This window comes from Brassica napus, chromosome C2 (genome assembly GCF_020379485.1).
Source record: "Brassica napus cultivar Da-Ae chromosome C2, Da-Ae, whole genome shotgun sequence".
In the NCBI taxonomy this organism is placed as follows: domain Eukaryota; kingdom Viridiplantae; phylum Streptophyta; class Magnoliopsida; order Brassicales; family Brassicaceae; genus Brassica; species Brassica napus.
Window position 1 is genome coordinate 4,331,874 of NC_063445.1, and position 18,197 is coordinate 4,350,070.

General features: G+C 33.5%; 3 protein-coding genes across 7 annotated transcripts; 2 read left to right on the top strand and 1 right to left on the bottom strand.

The window, feature by feature from the left end:
* Positions 1-3,766: 3,766 nt before the first annotated feature.
* On the top strand, positions 3,767-7,078 carry LOC106425831 (protein trichome birefringence-like 16). 5 transcript variants are annotated; one of them, XM_013866550.3, is made up of 7 exons: positions 3,774-4,022; positions 4,506-4,623; positions 4,800-4,951; positions 5,188-5,271; positions 5,437-5,592; positions 5,754-5,952; positions 6,024-7,078. In XM_013866550.3, the coding sequence occupies exons 2-7, from the start codon at positions 4,601-4,603 to the stop codon at positions 6,850-6,852; spliced, it is 1,443 nt and encodes a 480-aa protein (XP_013722004.2). In that variant the 5' UTR covers positions 3,774-4,022; positions 4,506-4,600; the 3' UTR covers positions 6,853-7,078. The 5 variants fall into 5 exon arrangements, with proteins under 5 accessions (XP_048602465.1, XP_022555693.2, XP_013722004.2 ...); XM_013866548.3 differs by having other exon boundaries at positions 3,776-4,022; positions 5,434-5,592; XM_022699971.2 differs by having other exon boundaries at positions 3,818-3,910; positions 4,004-4,022; positions 5,188-5,592.
* A 235-nt stretch (positions 7,079-7,313) lies between these two features.
* Positions 7,314-11,982, top strand: LOC106425774 (pollen receptor-like kinase 6). The gene is made up of 2 exons (XM_013866489.2): positions 7,314-9,437; positions 9,863-11,982. Exons 1-2 carry the CDS (start codon positions 8,078-8,080, stop codon positions 10,420-10,422), a joined length of 1,920 nt encoding a protein of 639 aa, XP_013721943.2. The 5' UTR covers positions 7,314-8,077; the 3' UTR covers positions 10,423-11,982.
* On the bottom strand, positions 11,889-13,255 carry BNAA02G05040D (FCS-Like Zinc finger 14). The gene is made up of 2 exons (XM_013866515.3): positions 12,502-13,255; positions 11,889-12,403 (listed from the first exon to the last, which is right to left on the bottom strand). Exons 1-2 carry the CDS (start codon positions 13,110-13,112, stop codon positions 12,262-12,264), a joined length of 753 nt encoding a protein of 250 aa, XP_013721969.1. The 5' UTR covers positions 13,113-13,255; the 3' UTR covers positions 11,889-12,261.
* Between the last annotated feature and the right edge of the window lie 4,942 nt (positions 13,256-18,197).

Here is an 18,197-nt window from a genome sequence, read left to right on the forward strand (position 1 = left end):
TTTCACAATTAGTTTTGGAGTCTTTAGATATATCGGCCATGGTTACTCATGTGTAAAAACAAATCTTGATCATAACCTATACCTAGTCTAGATTCGATCCTTTTTTGTAGAAGTGTGTGGTAAAGGCTATAGCTATGTTAATAAATTACCAAGAAATAAGCTATATAACCGGAGGGAATAGATCTATAAATCTTTTATTTATGAGCTAAGAGAGAGAAAATAATCAAGGAAGAATATGCCTCTTGTCTGTGAGATGGAATTAATAAGAATGAGCAAATAGTTCAACGTATGGCAACATTGTGGGGCGATTAAAGGAGAAGAATATGTTACTAAAACTAACTAATTACCTGACTTTACTTCATCAACAACCATCAGTATAATGTCAATAGATGGTTGCTTGAAACCATATGCATAGGGAATGTGGACCTGAAATTGAGGTTATCCGTCGATGGATCGATGTAAATGTTAACGGATCCAAACAAAAAGATAGGTGGTCCATGTTTTCCAATGGAGCTGAGAAGGTACCTAGTCTTTGAAGCAATCTCAATTGGCGAGGTGTGTCTTTGGTTAACTTCCTACATTTGTAACTTGTTTAAATTCAGTGTATGTTTCTTTGTCAAATGAACCTATAATTTAATTATTTTATGCAACCTAAAAAATAATTATTGTTGCAAAATTGACGTGTAAAACAAAGGAACCCTACGTCTCTGGCCACCGTTTGTGGAGATTGGAGTTTTGCTAAATTTGCACAACTGTAGGGGAGGTTTTAACCAAATCAGAAGCTTTTGACTTCTTGAATTAAACTGAAGGCAAGCTCGTGCATCGTAATGGCACTATTGTAGTTTTTGTTACAGGTGTGATATGTTGGTTATAAGTCGATTTAACTCTATATATTTTAGGGGTGAGATCAGATCGTTTTTCCGATGAGATTTGATGACATACTAATATAATGTAGGATTTATCCTTTTCAAATATGTTCTGCAAGTGCAATTACAAATGTATCTTTTACGTTACTTAAATATTGATTTGTATACTCTAAGACTTCCTAAAGAGTTAGACGCTAAAAATAACTAAACCAAATCAAACATGTAGTTGAACAGAAGATAGTCAAAAGCAAAAAGATTGGTTACATTGATCAAGTATTGAACTTCAGCAAGACCTTAGATCTTTAGCTAAGCAGGCACAACTTGTTTCTAAAATGTAAGTTTCATCACCTATATTTCCTTTCACATCAAATCTTCAACTTGTTTCTAGAATGTAAGTTTCATCACCATACTCTCGATGGTTTTCATTAAAATTAATTAAACCCAACTGTGATGTTGCCATCATATATTTATTTACTTCGTATATGTGGCATGTATTATCATATATATCATGTAGTTGTAGACACATTTTCATACTCTGGATAGTTTCCACCATATTAAAGTAAACATGGTGTAATTGAGAAATTCTGGATGGTGGAACAATACCAAGAATACTCACACAACTGAATCTAGACTGAATAAACCACTGAAGAGTTCAACATTTGATAATTTTAGTGACATAAATAATTAGGTATTGGTCAAAAACTTAAATATTTTCCTAGACTTTGTTTTCTGGAGTAATTTGTTGTGTAAATGTCTATTTTTCTTTTTCTGAACATTAGTAAAAGATAGTGTATAACAACAATAGGGAATCGTATCGTGGTGTTCAAAGGAAGATTAGTACTTGCAACCTCAATTAGTACGCAAGTGTACAATATTATATATTATTCCCTTGATGCCAAATTGCCAATAATGAGTTAAGTATTATGAGTCTATGACTGACTACGGAATCTTAAATAATATAATACGTACATTTGTTTCTTATAGTGAGAAAGTATGTACTTATGGAGTTTATCTTGCAAAACTTGTGATACGTTATGTTAATTGCAATAGCCGTTCCTAGTCTCTATATTGATTTTTTACATTCTTAGGATGTGTTATAAAAAGTACAGTATATTTATTTTAGAAAGACAGGCGTGCAGAATCCAGCGTATCATCATAAGTAAAAAGAAAGAAAACGTTGATTTGATAATCAATCATTAGATTTCATAGCTAATTACGTTTTAGAATTGTTTTCTTAAACAAGCGCAAGGAAGGTGGTAACCAATAAAAAATAGTTACGTTTTAGAATCGGTTTCTTAAAGACGCAAAATGTTCTGTCTCTGTCGCTCGCTAGTGTGTTTCTCCATATATGTTGGTACAACAAATACAAACATAATGGAGCAGTACGACTAGTTTTGGCCATTTTTAAGTTATAGTAATCCGGTAACATTAAGACAAATGTAATAACATCAGTTATATGTGTAATGTTGTGGTACCAGTGAAAGCAAACCGAGTTACAGCTGGCATGGTTTTGTCTTGGATGATAAGAAGACCCACTTATTACTGGTATACTTTGCTTCTAATCTCCACCGTGTAACACATTTCCCTGGTTTTTCTTGGCACATTGTTTTTTTTAATTAGGACAATGTCATTTCCAGATCATACAAGTGTACAACCAAATACATACGAATCAACCAATGGGTCAACAATTAAGTTTATAATCTTGATTATTTGAAAACCGTTGAGATTTGAACTATGCAAATATCAAATTTATGATTTAATATACTAATATGTTGTAGGTCTTTCAATTTGGTACTAAATAAAAAGGTATTATAAGAAAATTGATGCATGTCACAAAAAAGAGAGAAGAAAATCGATGTACATATTTTCAAATAGAGCTTTCTACTTGTAGTTATAAACCACACAGATTACTTCTTCTTTTTTGGGGACAGATTTTAAAGACTAGTATATTTTATAACAAACCAATGTGATTTGACAAAAGCAGATGAAATACTACTATATACTAAAATATCAAAGAGAGGAAATTCCAATCTTATTAATAAAAACAAATTTTATTCTTTGAATTGTAATAACATCTCGTATTAGAACTAAAATGTTGAGGAAAAGAAAGTTTATGTGGATTTGTAGCTCGTGGGTATTTTATAGGAGAGGAGCATTCGTGATTTTTGAAGTGTAATTTTCTGAGTGATTCCCACAATTTCCAGGACTATCATTTGGGCCTTGTTGGGCCAATTTGAGTGGTGGTTTAATTTCATAAACTTCCCTGCTTCAAGTTTCGAAAACAAAAATTTAAAAGAAAAAACTTTTTTTTTTCTTTTTCTACGGTTGAACCGGATTGACCATGAACCAGTTGCATAGTTAACTTAGGTCTAATAATTGGTTTGATCATGAACCGGTCACGTAACTGGATTAGATTTCAAATTTATTAAACTGATCAAAACAATTAAAACTATTAAAAATCTATAAATCATCCATATAAACATAAAATTAGTGTATATGTTTTATGTTTTTAAATTCATTTATATTTTAGTTACGTTCCATATTACTAACATTATTTTTAAATCTATACACCAAAAATATATTAAATCAAATTATTGAACTAAATTTAAACCGACCGAACCATATTGAACCGTGATCAAAACACACTATAATTTAGTGAAGCATGAATAAAAAATAGGTGGTTATTCAGAGGCTAAGATTTAGCCAACGTTAGTGATGAATTTGAAGTTCATGATCCAGAGGTTAAGATTTAACCAACAACGTTAGTGATGATTGTGTTTGTGAACGAACCAAAGAACACTAAACCCTTTTATGACATGGGGCAATAATTTAATTTGGATTTTCGACAAAATAAGGAAGGAATTGCAGAAAAAGAGACTTTTAATTTAGTCATTAAACTCATAATTAAGGGTCATAACATATAATTAAGGAGAAATCTCCTTTCTTTTTCTCTCTCTCTCTCTTTCTGTGAATCTGAAATTCGATTTCTCCAACGTAGTTTCCTCTGAACACGCCTTCTCGGAATCCATCGTCTCCGAGAGAGAGTTAATTATCGCAACCCTTGAATTCACTTTCTTCCAAAACTCGTTTCTTTCGATTTAGAAGAAGAGATTTGATTTGATTTTTTTTTTTTAAAGCTCGGAGATTCATTCACAGGTTATTTCTCCATCTTATGTTTCGTTTTTGTGTATACAGTTTCTTCTTTTCGATCTGATCTTTACTTGTTTTGTTTATGTCGGCTCACAAAGCTGTCTCCTTTTGTCGTAGCAGAGAGAGATATATATTATGCTTGAAAATTAAAAATTTCCTCTAATTAGTAAAATTGAGGAGATGGGTTTAGTTGCTTTTGTGATTTGGATTATGCTTTAGATTGGGATCAAACTACTACTAGTAGTGAATTAATCAGTTCAGTTAATACGTGTTTTGTTTTTACCAGTTTTAGTTTGGTAGGTAGGAGTGGTGCTAATTTAGCTATTTGTGTATAGAATAATTATCACTTAATGCCAAAAAAAAATGTACTTTTGTTTTACCAAAAAGAATTTTGGCTTTGGTGTCTCTTGTGATGGGATCAATGTGTAAAAAATGATTTTTGTTTCTCTATTTTCCGAGCTAAACACAAGTTATATCTTATATGATTAGGCAAGGAATCCACTCCTAAATGAGATATCTGAAAGAATCACACTCAACATTGGCTTCTTAGTGTGAAAGTAAGTTTCACTGGAACTCCAAGAAGCATGACCCCTCTCCATAGAAATAGGTAGACATCTCCTAGTTAATTGTAGTTTTTTTTCTTGCTATGATAAGACAGGCATTTTGATGGGTAGTGATGATGTGCCCCCTTTGTTTTTTTGTATCATTTTCCCGGTAGTCACTTATTAGGTGTGACGGAATGAAATCTTTTACAGCTTATTTTTGTTGGAATTTTATTTTAAGGATGAAAAGAGGAGCACTTAGACGGAAGGCTAGGGATATATCCGTTGTCCTTGTTGTGCTTGTTTGTGCAACCGTCGTCATATGGACATGGGATACAACTCCAACCTCTGCCTTTCTTCCACCTGAAAGTCACTTTCTAAAGCTGGAAACAGGTCTCTTTCTAGCACAGTTTTGTTTAGGTCGTTTTGAATGCTTGAACATTGCATGACAGTGAAACGTCATATCTGGTTTCCCCTGTTTATGTTTCATACCTCTAAAATTTTATACTCTTTTTTTCACTTGTAGAGTCTCTCCTGTTTGTCTTTCATAAAATACTATAGATATTCTTGAAACTAATAGTATAGTTAGATCCTGGGGTATATATGACTTTGTCCGTTGTCATCTACAGAAGAAGAGGTTAAGAGAGTACCTACTGCGCTGAATACGGAAACTAAAGACAGCTACTCATCAGCTACTCCGCTTGTAAACAAAGGTAAAGTCCAAACGCATTACAGCAGCGCTTTCATCCATCTTGTAATCTCCTCAAAAGTTTATTTGCACCTTTTTGAGTTGCGAGTCTGTTGTATTCTGAATATCGGAGAAACTAAGTTTAGCATAACTTTTTTTTTTCTTTTCCCTGGCTTATTTATGACAGAAGAAACCAAAGAGGTGAAACGTGAGGTTGCTATTAGAGAAGACGAAACTACAAAGACAACACATATTAAAGAGACTCATTCAGATCCAGAGAGGACTGAACAGTTCGTAGCCAAGAAAGATGATGTTAGTACTTCAACACCTCGCATCCCCAATAAAGGTAGAGAATCTTGTACTTTACATCCTCCGTGTTATGACCGGTGAAAGTATCTTATGAGTGTTCTGAAACAGGACATGATTAATCTATTTGCATTGATAATGTCTAATTATGATTCCGTTCTATGCAAAATAACATGTTGCTTTGAACATTTTTATCCCCAGCTTGTAATTACGCGAAAGGGAAGTGGGTTGTGGACAACCACCACCGTCCTTTGTATTCAGGATCTCACTGCAAACAATGGCTTGCTTCCATGTGGGCGTGCAGGTTAATGCAGCGCACAGACTTTGCCTTCGAAAGGTTAAGATGGCAACCCAAAGACTGCTCTATGGAAGAATTTGAAGGCTCCAAGTTCCTGAAAAGGTAAAAAAAAAAAAACATTATCCATTTCAATCCATGTTCCCATCCATCAACTCTTTTTCTACAAACCTCAGGATGCAGAACAAGAACCTAGCCTTCGTTGGAGACTCATTAGGAAGACAGCAGTTTCAATCCATGATGTGTATGATCACCGGAGGCAAAGAGAGACCCGACGTCCTCGACGTGGGACCAGAGTTTGGGTTCATAACTCCCGAAGGTGGAGGTCGTCCTAACGGCTGGGCCTACAGATTCCCAGAAACCAACACAACGGTGCTATACCACTGGTCATCAACCCTCTGCGACATACAACCGCTCAACATCTCTGACCCTTTAACCGAACACGCTATGCATCTCGACCGCCCGCCAGCTTTCTTACGCCAATACCTTCATAAGATTAGCGTCTTGGTGATGAACACAGGTCACCACTGGAACCGGGGGAAGCTCAACGGCAACAGATGGGTGATGCATTTGAACGGCCTTCCCAACGCTAACAAGAAGCTAGCCGCTCTTGGGAACGCCAAGAACTTCACGATCCACAGCACGGTTGGTTGGGTTAGCTCGCAGCTCCCTCGCCACCCGGGTCTTAAGGCGTTCTACAGAAGCCTTTCGCCGAGGCATTTCGTGGGCGGGGAGTGGAACACTGGAGGGAGCTGCAATAACACAACACCGATGTCTATAGGGAAAGAGGTTTTGCAAGAGGAGTCTAGCGATTACAGCGCGGGTCATGCGGTGAAAGGCACAGGTGTTAAGCTTTTGGACATAACAGCGTTATCTCATATCAGAGATGAAGGTCACATATCGCGGTTTAGTCTCTCGGCTTCGAAAGGAGTTCAGGATTGCCTCCATTGGTGCTTGCCTGGTGTTCCTGATACATGGAATGAAATCCTTTTTGCAATGATATAAGGGCTTGAGGCAAAGCCAGCGTTTTGATAGCTTTTAGACGACACACATTGAGGTACTTTAGTGGCTTGAGGTGTAAGTTTTAGTATTTATTCTGGTACAGAAGCTAAGCCTATTATTGTCGTCATAAACCATACTGGGGCTTGGTTCTGACTTCTGACCATATTTACAGAATCTAACTCAACTTTTGTCTTTTAAGTCTATTAATAGAATATATTTTTTAGAATTAGTTAGTGAATAATCGGTTATTGTGTTCTTTGAACGTTGGAGTTTTGGATTATGCTTTTCGTTTAAAGTATGTCTTTGATGCTGCCTTAAGAGGATGCATATAACCAGTGACTAGGCTGGGCATAATTTATGCATCCCAACAACTGATTTGGAATCGACCAAAAATTAGAATCTAGAACTCCACTGGGTCCGCTCAAATAAAAAAATTACTAAACCCGGTCCACACTGAGATAGCATTTAAATATATTCGAACATATAAGTGTATATATATATTAGTTATAATCATACATATAATAATATTAGTGCATAAAATTAAAATCATAAATCAAATAGTTATTTTAGATATTTATGGATAAATTTAGATAATTTAGATATAAAATACCAAACCAAATTGTATACATAGTTACTTTGAAATAAAAAATAACCAATTTGACTATATGTAATGAGTTTACATTAGTCTGATTATTTTGGTTCAAAATATCTGAATTCGTATCAGATACAATGGATAACCGGTTTATTTTTTGGTTTTTACACATCAAAACTAAATCTATTCGGACCGGAATGATCTTAGTTGAACTCAATCTTTTATAAAGTCTGAATGAAATTTTTTTAACCGATATTCGATATAATCGATATATATGTAGCTGATTGGGTATTCGAATACCTATGCCTACCAGAGACAAATGAAAAGTTCTGTTACTTATTCTGATCTTTATCAAAACAATTTGCTAAGCTTCTCAGAAACAACCAAAAGGAATACCGAAGAAGCTATTTTAGACAAGAAAAGACTAAACTTTGACAGATAATTTTGACAGTCCAAAACAAAACAAAATGTCACTCTTACAACCATCTCAAACAAACAATGTCCAAACTTATGAACAACAAACACAATCTAAACAAAAGTAAACCTGTCAAGGAACCATATACTACCATCATCACCATCATAAATATTTGTCTTGCAGACATAAAATACCAATAAAGGAAGGAAAAAGAACAACCAATGGCTGCTGTTCTGATTCCCAGTTTCATCCTCCTTATGTGTTTCTGGATCTCCCCTTCTTTGCAGCACATAAGCGAGGCCGAACCCCTTGTGAGCTTCAAAAACTCGGTGAAGATAACCAAAGGAGACCTAAACTCATGGAAAATAGGAACAGATCCTTGCGGTGGAAAGTGGTTTGGTATCTATTGCAACAAGGGTCTAACAGTCACAGGGATTCACGTCACGCAGCTAGGTCTCACAGGAACCATTAAAGTCGATGACCTAAAGGCTCTCCCAAATCTTAAGACCGTTAGGCTTGACAACAACCTCCTCTCTGGCCATCTCCCAAATTTCTCCAAGCTCCGCGGCCTTAAATCTCTCATGCTCTCTAACAACAGCTTCTCCGGAGAGATCCCTGATGATTTCTTTAAGGACTTGCCACGGCTCAAGCGGCTGTTTCTTGACCACAACAAGTTCGTGGGAAACATCCCTTCCTCCATCATGCAGCTCCCTGACCTAGAGGAGGTTCACCTGCAAGGTAACAAGTTCACTGGAAAGATACCTCCACTGAGCGACGTCAACAAGAACATGAAGATCCTCGACCTCTCAGACAACTTACTAGGAGGAGAGGTCCCTGAGAGCATCCCAAATAGGAAAAATCTCACCGCAAACTTTGAAGGGAACAAAGACGTGTGCGGGAAGTCAATAAACATTGAATGTAAATCTGTTGAGGTAACGCCATCCGGCCAAATCACCCTGCCACCGACGACTAACCCGGAATCAACCCACGCGAGTAGCATTGTGTACGCGATCATGCTCGCCTTAACGTTTCTTTTCACGTTCTTTATCGTTGTGGGCGCTATAAAGAGGCGAAAGAAAAAGATAAACGCCGAGTTTCGTATGCTTGACAAAGAACGTCTAAGCGACCTAGAGGCCTTGCAAGTCAAGGTACCCGAACCAAGCAAGAACCGCGGTGGAAACATGGATGTTGGTTCGACCAAGAAAGGTGGTGTAGGAGGAGGAGGAGGAGGAGGAGGAGGAGGAGAAGTAGGTGGAGGGATGAGTGACCTTGTGATGGTGAATAACGAGAAGGGCTCGTTTGGTTTGCCTCATCTGATGAAGGCTGCAGCCGAGGTGCTAGGTAGCGGTAGCCTTGGATCAGCTTACATGGCGGTGATGGCTAATGGATTATCTGTTGTGGTGAAGAGGATTAGGGATATGAATAAATTCGCACCTGAAGCTTTCGATGTTGAGATGAGACGGTTGGGGAAACTCCGACACCCTAATGTTCTTACACCTCTAGCGTATCATTACCGGCGCGAAGAGAAGCTTGTCGTGTCTGAATACATGCCTAACAGCAGCTTGCTTTACGTCTTACACGGTAATCTGCATGCATGCAATAATGTTTTTTTCTAAGTTTCAAAAAAAAAAATTATTGCTTTTCCTTTAATCAGGATAAGGTTTTTTTGTGTGTGTGAATTCTACTACTTAAATTCGAAGAAAGCAAGAAAACTAGAGAGGAATTAGGAAAACATCTGCTTAGTTTTTTTACATATTTAATGATATGATTTATAAGTTACAACTTTTAGACCTGTATTTATAAGTTTTAGAACTCAGATTTTATATTTTTTTATCGAAAATAAGTTCTTACTGAATAAAATACCAAAAAAGTTAATTAATCATTAAGATTAATAGTTTTAAACTGCGATTTTTTGCCATTTTAAAACATTTTAGCAGTAATATAAAAGCCTGGTGGATAATACTCAAAGGAACCTAATTGAATCTCTCGGGTTTTGTCTCTCAAAGGTGATAGCGGGGAATATCGTTCGGAGCTAACTTGGGCAACAAGATTGAAGATCATCAAAGGCGTGGCCCAAGGGATGCAGTACTTGCACCAGGAGTTTGCGTCCTACGACCTCCCACACGGTAACCTCAAATCCAGCAACGTTCTGCTCAACGAGAACTACAAACCAGTGATCAGTGACTACGCATTCTTACCGTTTCTCGAGCCAAACATTGCATCTCAGACATTGTTTGCTTACAAGACACCAGAATTTGCGCAGAACCAACAAGTTTCGCATAAATCAGACGTCTACTGCCTTGGAATTATAATTCTGGAGATCTTGACAGGGAAGTTCCCTTCTCAGTACGGTAAAGGCGGGACGGATATAGTTCAATGGGTGCAATCTTCGATGGCAGCACAGAAAGGAGAAGAACTTATCGATCCGGAGATAGTAAAGAGTACTGATTCGATGCAACAGATGCTGGAATTGTTGCGGATCGGGGCTGCTTGTATTGCAAGTAATCCAGATGAGAGATTAGACATAAGCGAAGTTGTTAGAAGAATAGAACAAGTGAAAACATAATGATAAGCATCTCCAACTCACATATACTTTTTTATATTTTCTTCTAAAATAATGAAATTTATACATGGCTTTGCTATAATGTAATTATTTATAATAGTTTTTTTCTATTTAAATGAAAATATATAAAAAAATTAATGTTTTTTTCTACATTATAAAGATGAGTTGGAAATTATCTTAGAACGCAATGATTTCTCAACCCTTTTGTTAAAGAATGAATTAAAACAAACATTTGAATATAATCAAAATTAGAAATTTCCTTTTACTTATAATATAAGTTTAAAGATCTAAATATTGGGAACAAATTATAGTTTTAATTCAGATAACTTTTTTCTAAACTAAATAACTCAATTAAATTAAAACAAAACTTTGTTCATATATAAGAGTATAAACACATGCAATCACACTGTTGGACTCTAATCTAGCATCGAAGTCAGAACCTGAACAGTTGGTCATGTAAACAAGTGATGAATGGGTCGAGTTTTAAGGATATGCTTCGAGCTCGATAGAAAACTACGAGCTCGTTCTAGACCAAATCAAAGGAATCTCGAGATATCCGAAATCGTGTGAGCAAATGGAAGATGATATATCGGAGATGGGAACAATGGAAACAAGTATAAAAAGAGGAAAACGGTAAATCGACTTTACATCGAGCTCTCCCAGAAATACATCGAGCTCTCTTAATTCTTTGTTCTTAGCGATTACATTTTGATTCTTGTTACCATTCTTTATTTTGTAACCTGATTATCATCAATACAATCTATTTTTGTCAATTTGAACTTTGATTACATCATTGTTGTTTTAAAGAGTTTGTGACTTAGTTATCTTTTCTTAACTTTTAAAATACAAATACCCTCAAATACATATCGTGGGGTTTAGGTTCCACACACTATATCGAACATATTCTACTTGAGCAACATATTGATGGCCCCAAAAGCTTAAATATTAGGTAGGACTCAGCTCTTATAAGAACAAAGACTATTAAGTTTTTGCATGCAAGTCAATTTAAATGAAAGGACCACAAGGAAATTAGGTTTTGTCTTGTTCTTTCTATATAATTTAATTAATTAATAATTGGAATTTTATGGGCCCAACCACTCAACAATGATGTCCCTCTTTTGGGCGTATTCTCATTGCTGGCTTCTTCCGTATAGGTCAACATTATTTTATTATTATATTTATATTTTATCGTTTTTGTATCTTTCACAAGTTGATTGATGAAGAAACCACACAGAAACCAACACCGCAACAACCATTCATATTATATACAGTTATACATCATAATTAATCTCAAACAAGTGTTTATCATTAGTAGAATTTTGTAAACGATTCTCACCGTTCCTTTCTTTTTTGTTGCTAATATTCGCTTCAATTATTTGATATGATGCTTGGAGCACTGATATATATTCACCTTTCAAAACATCCACTAAAAGAAATTAAGGACACACGAATGAATAATGGAAACCCAATTTGAACATTAAAATTATTTTTTTTGAAGATGATATTAAAATTATTTTAACATGTTAATAAGCACCAAATACAAAACACAATAAGAATTAAAAAGAAAACAAGAGCATTATTCCATTTTTCGCCATCTTGACGATCAAAAACTAGCCCTCTCTCATAAACACCCCCCCCCCCCCCCCCCCCCCTTTCACCCAAAATTTTCATGTTATTTCGTTTCCACCATATAACATATATCATTTATATGGACATACATGTCAAATGTGTATATATATGCTACTTTATTTCTCTCGCATATTATTAATGCCTAGTTATTATTTTATTTAACCCTGATCCCCCATATATATATATTATATATACTCAGTAGAAGAACTCCGGCTAAGTCACTAAAACTCCGGCGGAGAAAACTTGACCGACGGTGTAAGGAGAGGTTGAAAACTTCGATCTACATCTCTCTTTCCGTTCAACACTTGCTATATGACTCGATCGACACTCAGTGCTGCAAAAAGCTTTTTCTCCTCTGCATTAAAAAATAAAAATAAATAAATCAATGAATGCAAAAATGGCGTTACAAAACCCATTATAAAATACTTATATTTATTTCCAAGTTATTTATACCTGTAAATAAATATGTCCTGACCCTGAAGTTTCTTCCTGCATAAGTAACACGAATTGAGGAAACCCAAACCCTGAAACTCCGGCGTATTCTTTGGAGATTCCGTACCCACATCGACCACGAAAAGTCTCTCACGACGTTCTTCGTTAATCTTACTTGCGAAACACTCAATCCCATCTTTGTCATAAACCCTTGTACTACAAGTTCCACTAGGACCATGGTGAGACGTCACCAACGTATAATCCTCCTCGTCCATTATGAACATCTCCTCATCTTCCTCATCCGAGCTACCTACATGGCTCATGAACTGAACCGGATCAGACCGGCCGGTTTGGTTCGATTCAGTTCTAGATACGCTGGTGATCCGACGAGTGGTTGAGTTCTCGAGTGCGGCCACTATCCCTAGACCAACGGACCCACCAAGATTGTCATCGTAGAATCTCTTTGAGCTGTTTCTTTGAGATATCTGAGGGAGAATCTTGAAATCTAGTGGACTTCTAGGGCTCGTCATCAAGACGTCCAAGAAAGGAGCCGCTGCGGCTGCAGATCGGTTCACGCCAACGAGGAGCTCAGATATTTTTCCTATCATGGGATGGGTTCTTTTGCTAAGCATGATCTTGATCGAGAGAAGGGCTTTGATCAAATCAAACCAAGAAGAAACAAAAAGATGATGAGAGAAGAAGAAGAAGATTGGTGGTGTTTGTGAAACCTCCACAAAGAAGAGATGGGAGAGATATGTGTTATTTATGGTGGAGTTGGTGGGAGGGTTGAGAAACTTTACACTACTTTTATTTATTGCAATATTTACAATAAATCACGTGAACTATTCTTATTTTGCGATATTATCCTTACTGTTTATTTTCGAAAACAAAACTACCACATAATATCTAATGACGTAACCACGAAACTTGTGAAGCTAATCGAAGGAAAACTAGAAGTGATAAATAAACATAGGATATATAGGATTAATAAACTCATGTAACTAGTGTGTTATTCTTGAATGTAGTAAACTATTAAGTATATATGATTAACGGCCAATTATAGTTCTGAGGAAGTCAATAATAAGGCTTCTAAATCGTTGACGCAAATATAATTTCATTTGGCACTTCATACATATAGTAGTGTGTATGACACGGTGTTAAACTGATTATACGTTACATTTTACATAAAATAAGTAATGTCATATTCTAAGAGAACTGGTATTTTGTTTGTTTGGTCAGTTTTCATACAAATAATATCTCTTTTTTTGTCTAAAATAATATATCTTTTGTCATAAAAATATCTTATGGTCAATTGGTCAATACATCATCATAACTATTTTATTATCTTCGGTCAAATTAATAACATATAACAGCTTATGTTGAATGTTACTATAACATAAATTAAAATCATAATCAGGATTAGTTGATGAAACAAAAATATATACAATATACTGGACTGATTAATAATAAAATCTATAATTTTATGGTAAACCGTTAAAAATAACAAAACTATTGGTTTGGAAATATATACAGCGTTACAAAAAAAAAATAGTTTCAAATTCATACAATCATAATCATCCAGCCACAAAGATAACGTTTGTGAGCAGTTATGTCTAAACCAAACGCAACCTTCTGTATTTGCCCAGACTTATGCATAATAGCGACACATGCATGGTTTATTTGTTACTCAATAATTAATGAATTATAGTGTGGAGTGTTTATATGTGTAAGCTGATATGACATAAACCCTAAACAATGCTTACAATAATGGGATTTAGATTTGGACAGATTCGTTTTTCTGTAAGAAAATCAACAAAATATAAGGGATATTAATTTAGGAACCGACTATAAAATAAAATAAAACACTGACATGAGTAAATTATAGCAGAGAGATATTTAAACGAATAATGAAGATGAGGTGCCAATGAAAGAATGGTCCACACTGGGACATAAACCATTCTTTTTTTACTTCAAAAAAACCAAAACAAACACAAACACACAAAAAGTCGATATCAACAATGTCGCAAAATGGATCCCACAGTCTAATTAAAAAGAGGATTCGTTGCGCACTTTCATGAGATGTGAATGCGTGGCATTCATCAACAGCTTCGTTGTACCATCCACTATTATTTGCTGACTCGGATTTCTATTTTACGTTACTATTTTATCTTCTTTTTTTCTTTTCTTGAGAGGTGTCACATTTCCCTACTGATCCTATAGTATGTTTTTAGTTGAGAATTTTAGTAAAATCAAAATGCATACATACACCATAATAAATGTGTAATATATTATATATACACATCTGCATTAAACTTAACCGCAGCAAATGAGCACAATATTGTTATTAAAAAAAAAACTAGAGCCCACTCTAGTCGTTGATCCACATAGAACCTAGTTTTAAACCATAGAAAGGAAAAGGAAACCCAATTGGTTGAGCCCACTATGATGAAGAGGACGTGAAATTATTGAGTAAATACATGCTTGATCATTTTATTTTATGCCACTTCCTTTTCAAAAAATTTGGAGAATGCATGCTTGTTCATTTGTACATTATATACATCTGGGATTGGTCATATAATACACTAAAAACGTAATTCCAGTTGCTGACTTTTTATGGGATGTTAACGCAACGATATTGCTATCTTTATTACAAACTCATGTTGGATGTGATCTTGACTTCAGGAATCTTTTCTTTTCCTAGATTTATAATTCTGGTAGCAGAAGCATGTAATACAAAGTTTGGATATTTATAGTTAATTAACTAACTTGTCATGATCTGTGTTTGTACCAGGTCAAAGTTGGGTGCATAAGGCAGGAAGCAACTGTGCTTAATATAGATACAGAAGCAAATGTTGTGTCAAGTTAAATTCTGGATAATGCAATTCCATTTTTTTTTCATGACTTCACCAACTTAACATCTAACACTGATTCCTTATTCATTTGAGCTAGGATTAGTTTATCACTTCAACACCAGCGATTCCTGTGTAATTTTATTACCGACAACGAGCTAGCGTATGCCTATACTGATAGCACACACTGGGATGTCAAGATCAAATTCCCAGTAACATTACTTCATGAGTCAATCGTGTGTCATACAAACAAACAAGTTTTGACTATGTTTTCAGTTGGCATTCTTAGATCAATGAGTGTTTAAATATCCACTTACATTATTTCTCTTTTTGGCTTGCTCATTTATTTTTAGTTTTATACTTTTATTTGATTAGCAAAAAAGAAACACAAGCGTGGATCTTGATGTGTCTATTTCACAAAATAAAAAGCATCTGTATAGTAAATCATTTAGAACCCTCATCTAATATTTGAAATGTAAATATTCATATATTATATAACTATATTAATTTATATTATTACTCATAAATTAAAATTAAAATTAATCATATTTTAGTTTACATTTTTAAATCAGTTTTTTATCAAAATAGTATTTTTGATGGATTTGTTTTCTAAATATATGGCCTACCGATTCTTATTAACAACTAAAAGAAATAAAAAAACTCTTAAATTATATAGTTGGCTAAAATATTTTTATATAAATAATTTTATAACTTATTTTCTAACAAGAAAATCTTTCTAGGTAAGATAGTTACTTAAAGAATATTTGAGTGGCAGGAAACATATCAAAAATTAAGATAATTGTACATAAATTGGCTAATATAAACTTTGTTACAAAAAAATTGGCTAATATGAGCTAAAAATAAAAATTAAGAGTTAAAAAATGATAAACAAATTAATGAACACTGATTTGGCAACAGCCTCGAACCATAAACAAATCTAATAAATATATTCTATTAGAACATAAGTGATGTGATGACAAAAAGAAAAAAAAAAAAAAGAAGTGATGATTTTAATTCATGTGTGATTTTTTAATTTGGACCACTTTTTAAATATTTAAATTATTTGAATTATTCTAAGACAAACAAATCAAGTAGATATTCCTATATTTACTCTGAAATTCTATCTGAAAAAACTATTTTCATATTTTCATTAAAACATATATATTTCATTTTTCATTAAAATAAACATTTTAAATATATAAGTAATTTCAAATTATTGAAAATAATTTTATATTTCATTTTTCACTTAATCAAAACTTTTAAATATTTAGTTAATGTCGTGTTTATTTTAAAATTAAATTTATATTTCATTTTAACTAAAACAAAATTTTAAAATATCTAACTAATTTTGTAATGGGCAATTCTCTCAAATAGATCTTTTTAAGTTTATGTTACAAAAATAGATCTTAAAAACCAAAATGACCAAAATAGACTTTTTTATTTTGAAAATTTTAATATTTTTTTAGTTTTTAAAATTTGAAATCATACACCCAAAACTCCACCCCTTAACTTTAAACCCTAAATCATAAACCCTAAACCCTAAATTATAAATCATAAACCCAAAAATACACCCCTTAATAAAACATTTTGGTCATTTTGATATTTGAGGTCTATATTTGTGATAAAAACTATTTTAGGTCTATCCTAGGGAATTTCTATTTTGTAATTACAACTAAACACATGTATAGTTTTTTATTAAACTGTGATTTAATTTAATATAATATAATACTTTTAAAAAAAAATGATCTTGCACGAGTAAAATTTTTCAATTTAGAATATTGTATCACATGATTTAAATATGCTTTCACTAAAAATTTAAAACAAATAAAAAGATTATTGCAAGTGAACTATAAAATTATTGTGTTTTAAAATGTTTTATAAACAATTAGTAATATTGTAAATGTAGCGGAAAATTTTGTAAATTAACAAATTTGAAGCATGTAATCCGAGCGTGGCGTGGAAAAAGAATCTAGTTCCTTATAAATAGTATCAAATTTGAGGAATGAAGAACAATTATTTATTTCCACTCATTCCTTTGGTCACCATTTATAGTCATAGTCTTTATTATTAAAAACATGACCTTTTTAGTGGATCTAACAATTTGTCATATGTTATATTATAAAAAATATCACTAATAATTAATAAAAATACTATATTTCACTAAGATAATTATAATACTAGATATGTTTCCAAAAACACAATAACTAAATTTGAGTCTAGATAATATAAAACATTGAATCCCACTTTTTAAATAAATTTATATTAGTTTTCTTTCAGATTATTTGATAAATCTCTCTTATTAAAACAGAAACATTTTAATGGATCTAACATTTAGTCATATGCTATTTTATATAACCTCTTTTATTAACACAGAAACATCTTTATTATAAAAACAATTTGTTTTTTAATGGATCTAGCATTTAGTCGTATGTTATACTATATAAAATTAATTTCACTAATAAGTAATAATTAATGATAATACTAGATATTCCCTACAAACTTAATATTCGACATCGGGCTCGTACAAACTTAATCAAACAAAGAAGCTGAATTCATGTCTTTCCCCACAAAAATATTCGACAAAGTTATATTTTACATAAAAACCAGTGGAGCAACAAAGAAGTGTAGATACTCCATTGCTACAATTATCTAGATAAATCAGTGCTCTAAAAAGTGTTTTAGGTGTTAGGCTCTCTAAAACCATAATGATTTTCTAATAAACCGCATAGATAACTATAATATGATAACAATAAATAACAAAAAATTAGAAACTGTAGAAATTAATATATTGTATATAAATCTTAAGAAAATAAACAATATGAATATCTCTATTATTAAAAGAGAAGTACCATTTAAAATTACCCCTTA

Bases quoted from the DNA above. Each gene is read 5' to 3' on its own strand.
- LOC106425774 (XM_013866489.2), top strand. From the start codon at position 8,078: ATGGCTGCTGTTCTGATTCCCAGTTTCATCCTCCTTATGTGTTTCTGG. The intron at 9,438-9,862 runs GTAATCTGCATG...TGTCTCTCAAAG, and splicing joins CTTGCTTTACGTCTTACACG to GTGATAGCGGGGAATATCGT.
- BNAA02G05040D (XM_013866515.3), bottom strand. From the start codon at position 13,112: ATGCTTAGCAAAAGAACCCATCCCATGATAGGAAAAATATCTGAGCTC. The intron at 12,404-12,501 runs GTATAAATAACT...TTTTTAATGCAG, and splicing joins CAGGACATATTTATTTACAG to AGGAGAAAAAGCTTTTTGCA.
- LOC106425831 (XM_022699971.2), top strand. From the start codon at position 4,601: ATGACCCCTCTCCATAGAAATAG. The intron at 4,624-4,799 runs GTAGACATCTCC...TTTTATTTTAAG, and splicing joins ACCCCTCTCCATAGAAATAG to GATGAAAAGAGGAGCACTTA. The intron at 4,952-5,187 runs GTCTCTTTCTAG...TGTCATCTACAG, and splicing joins CTTTCTAAAGCTGGAAACAG to AAGAAGAGGTTAAGAGAGTA.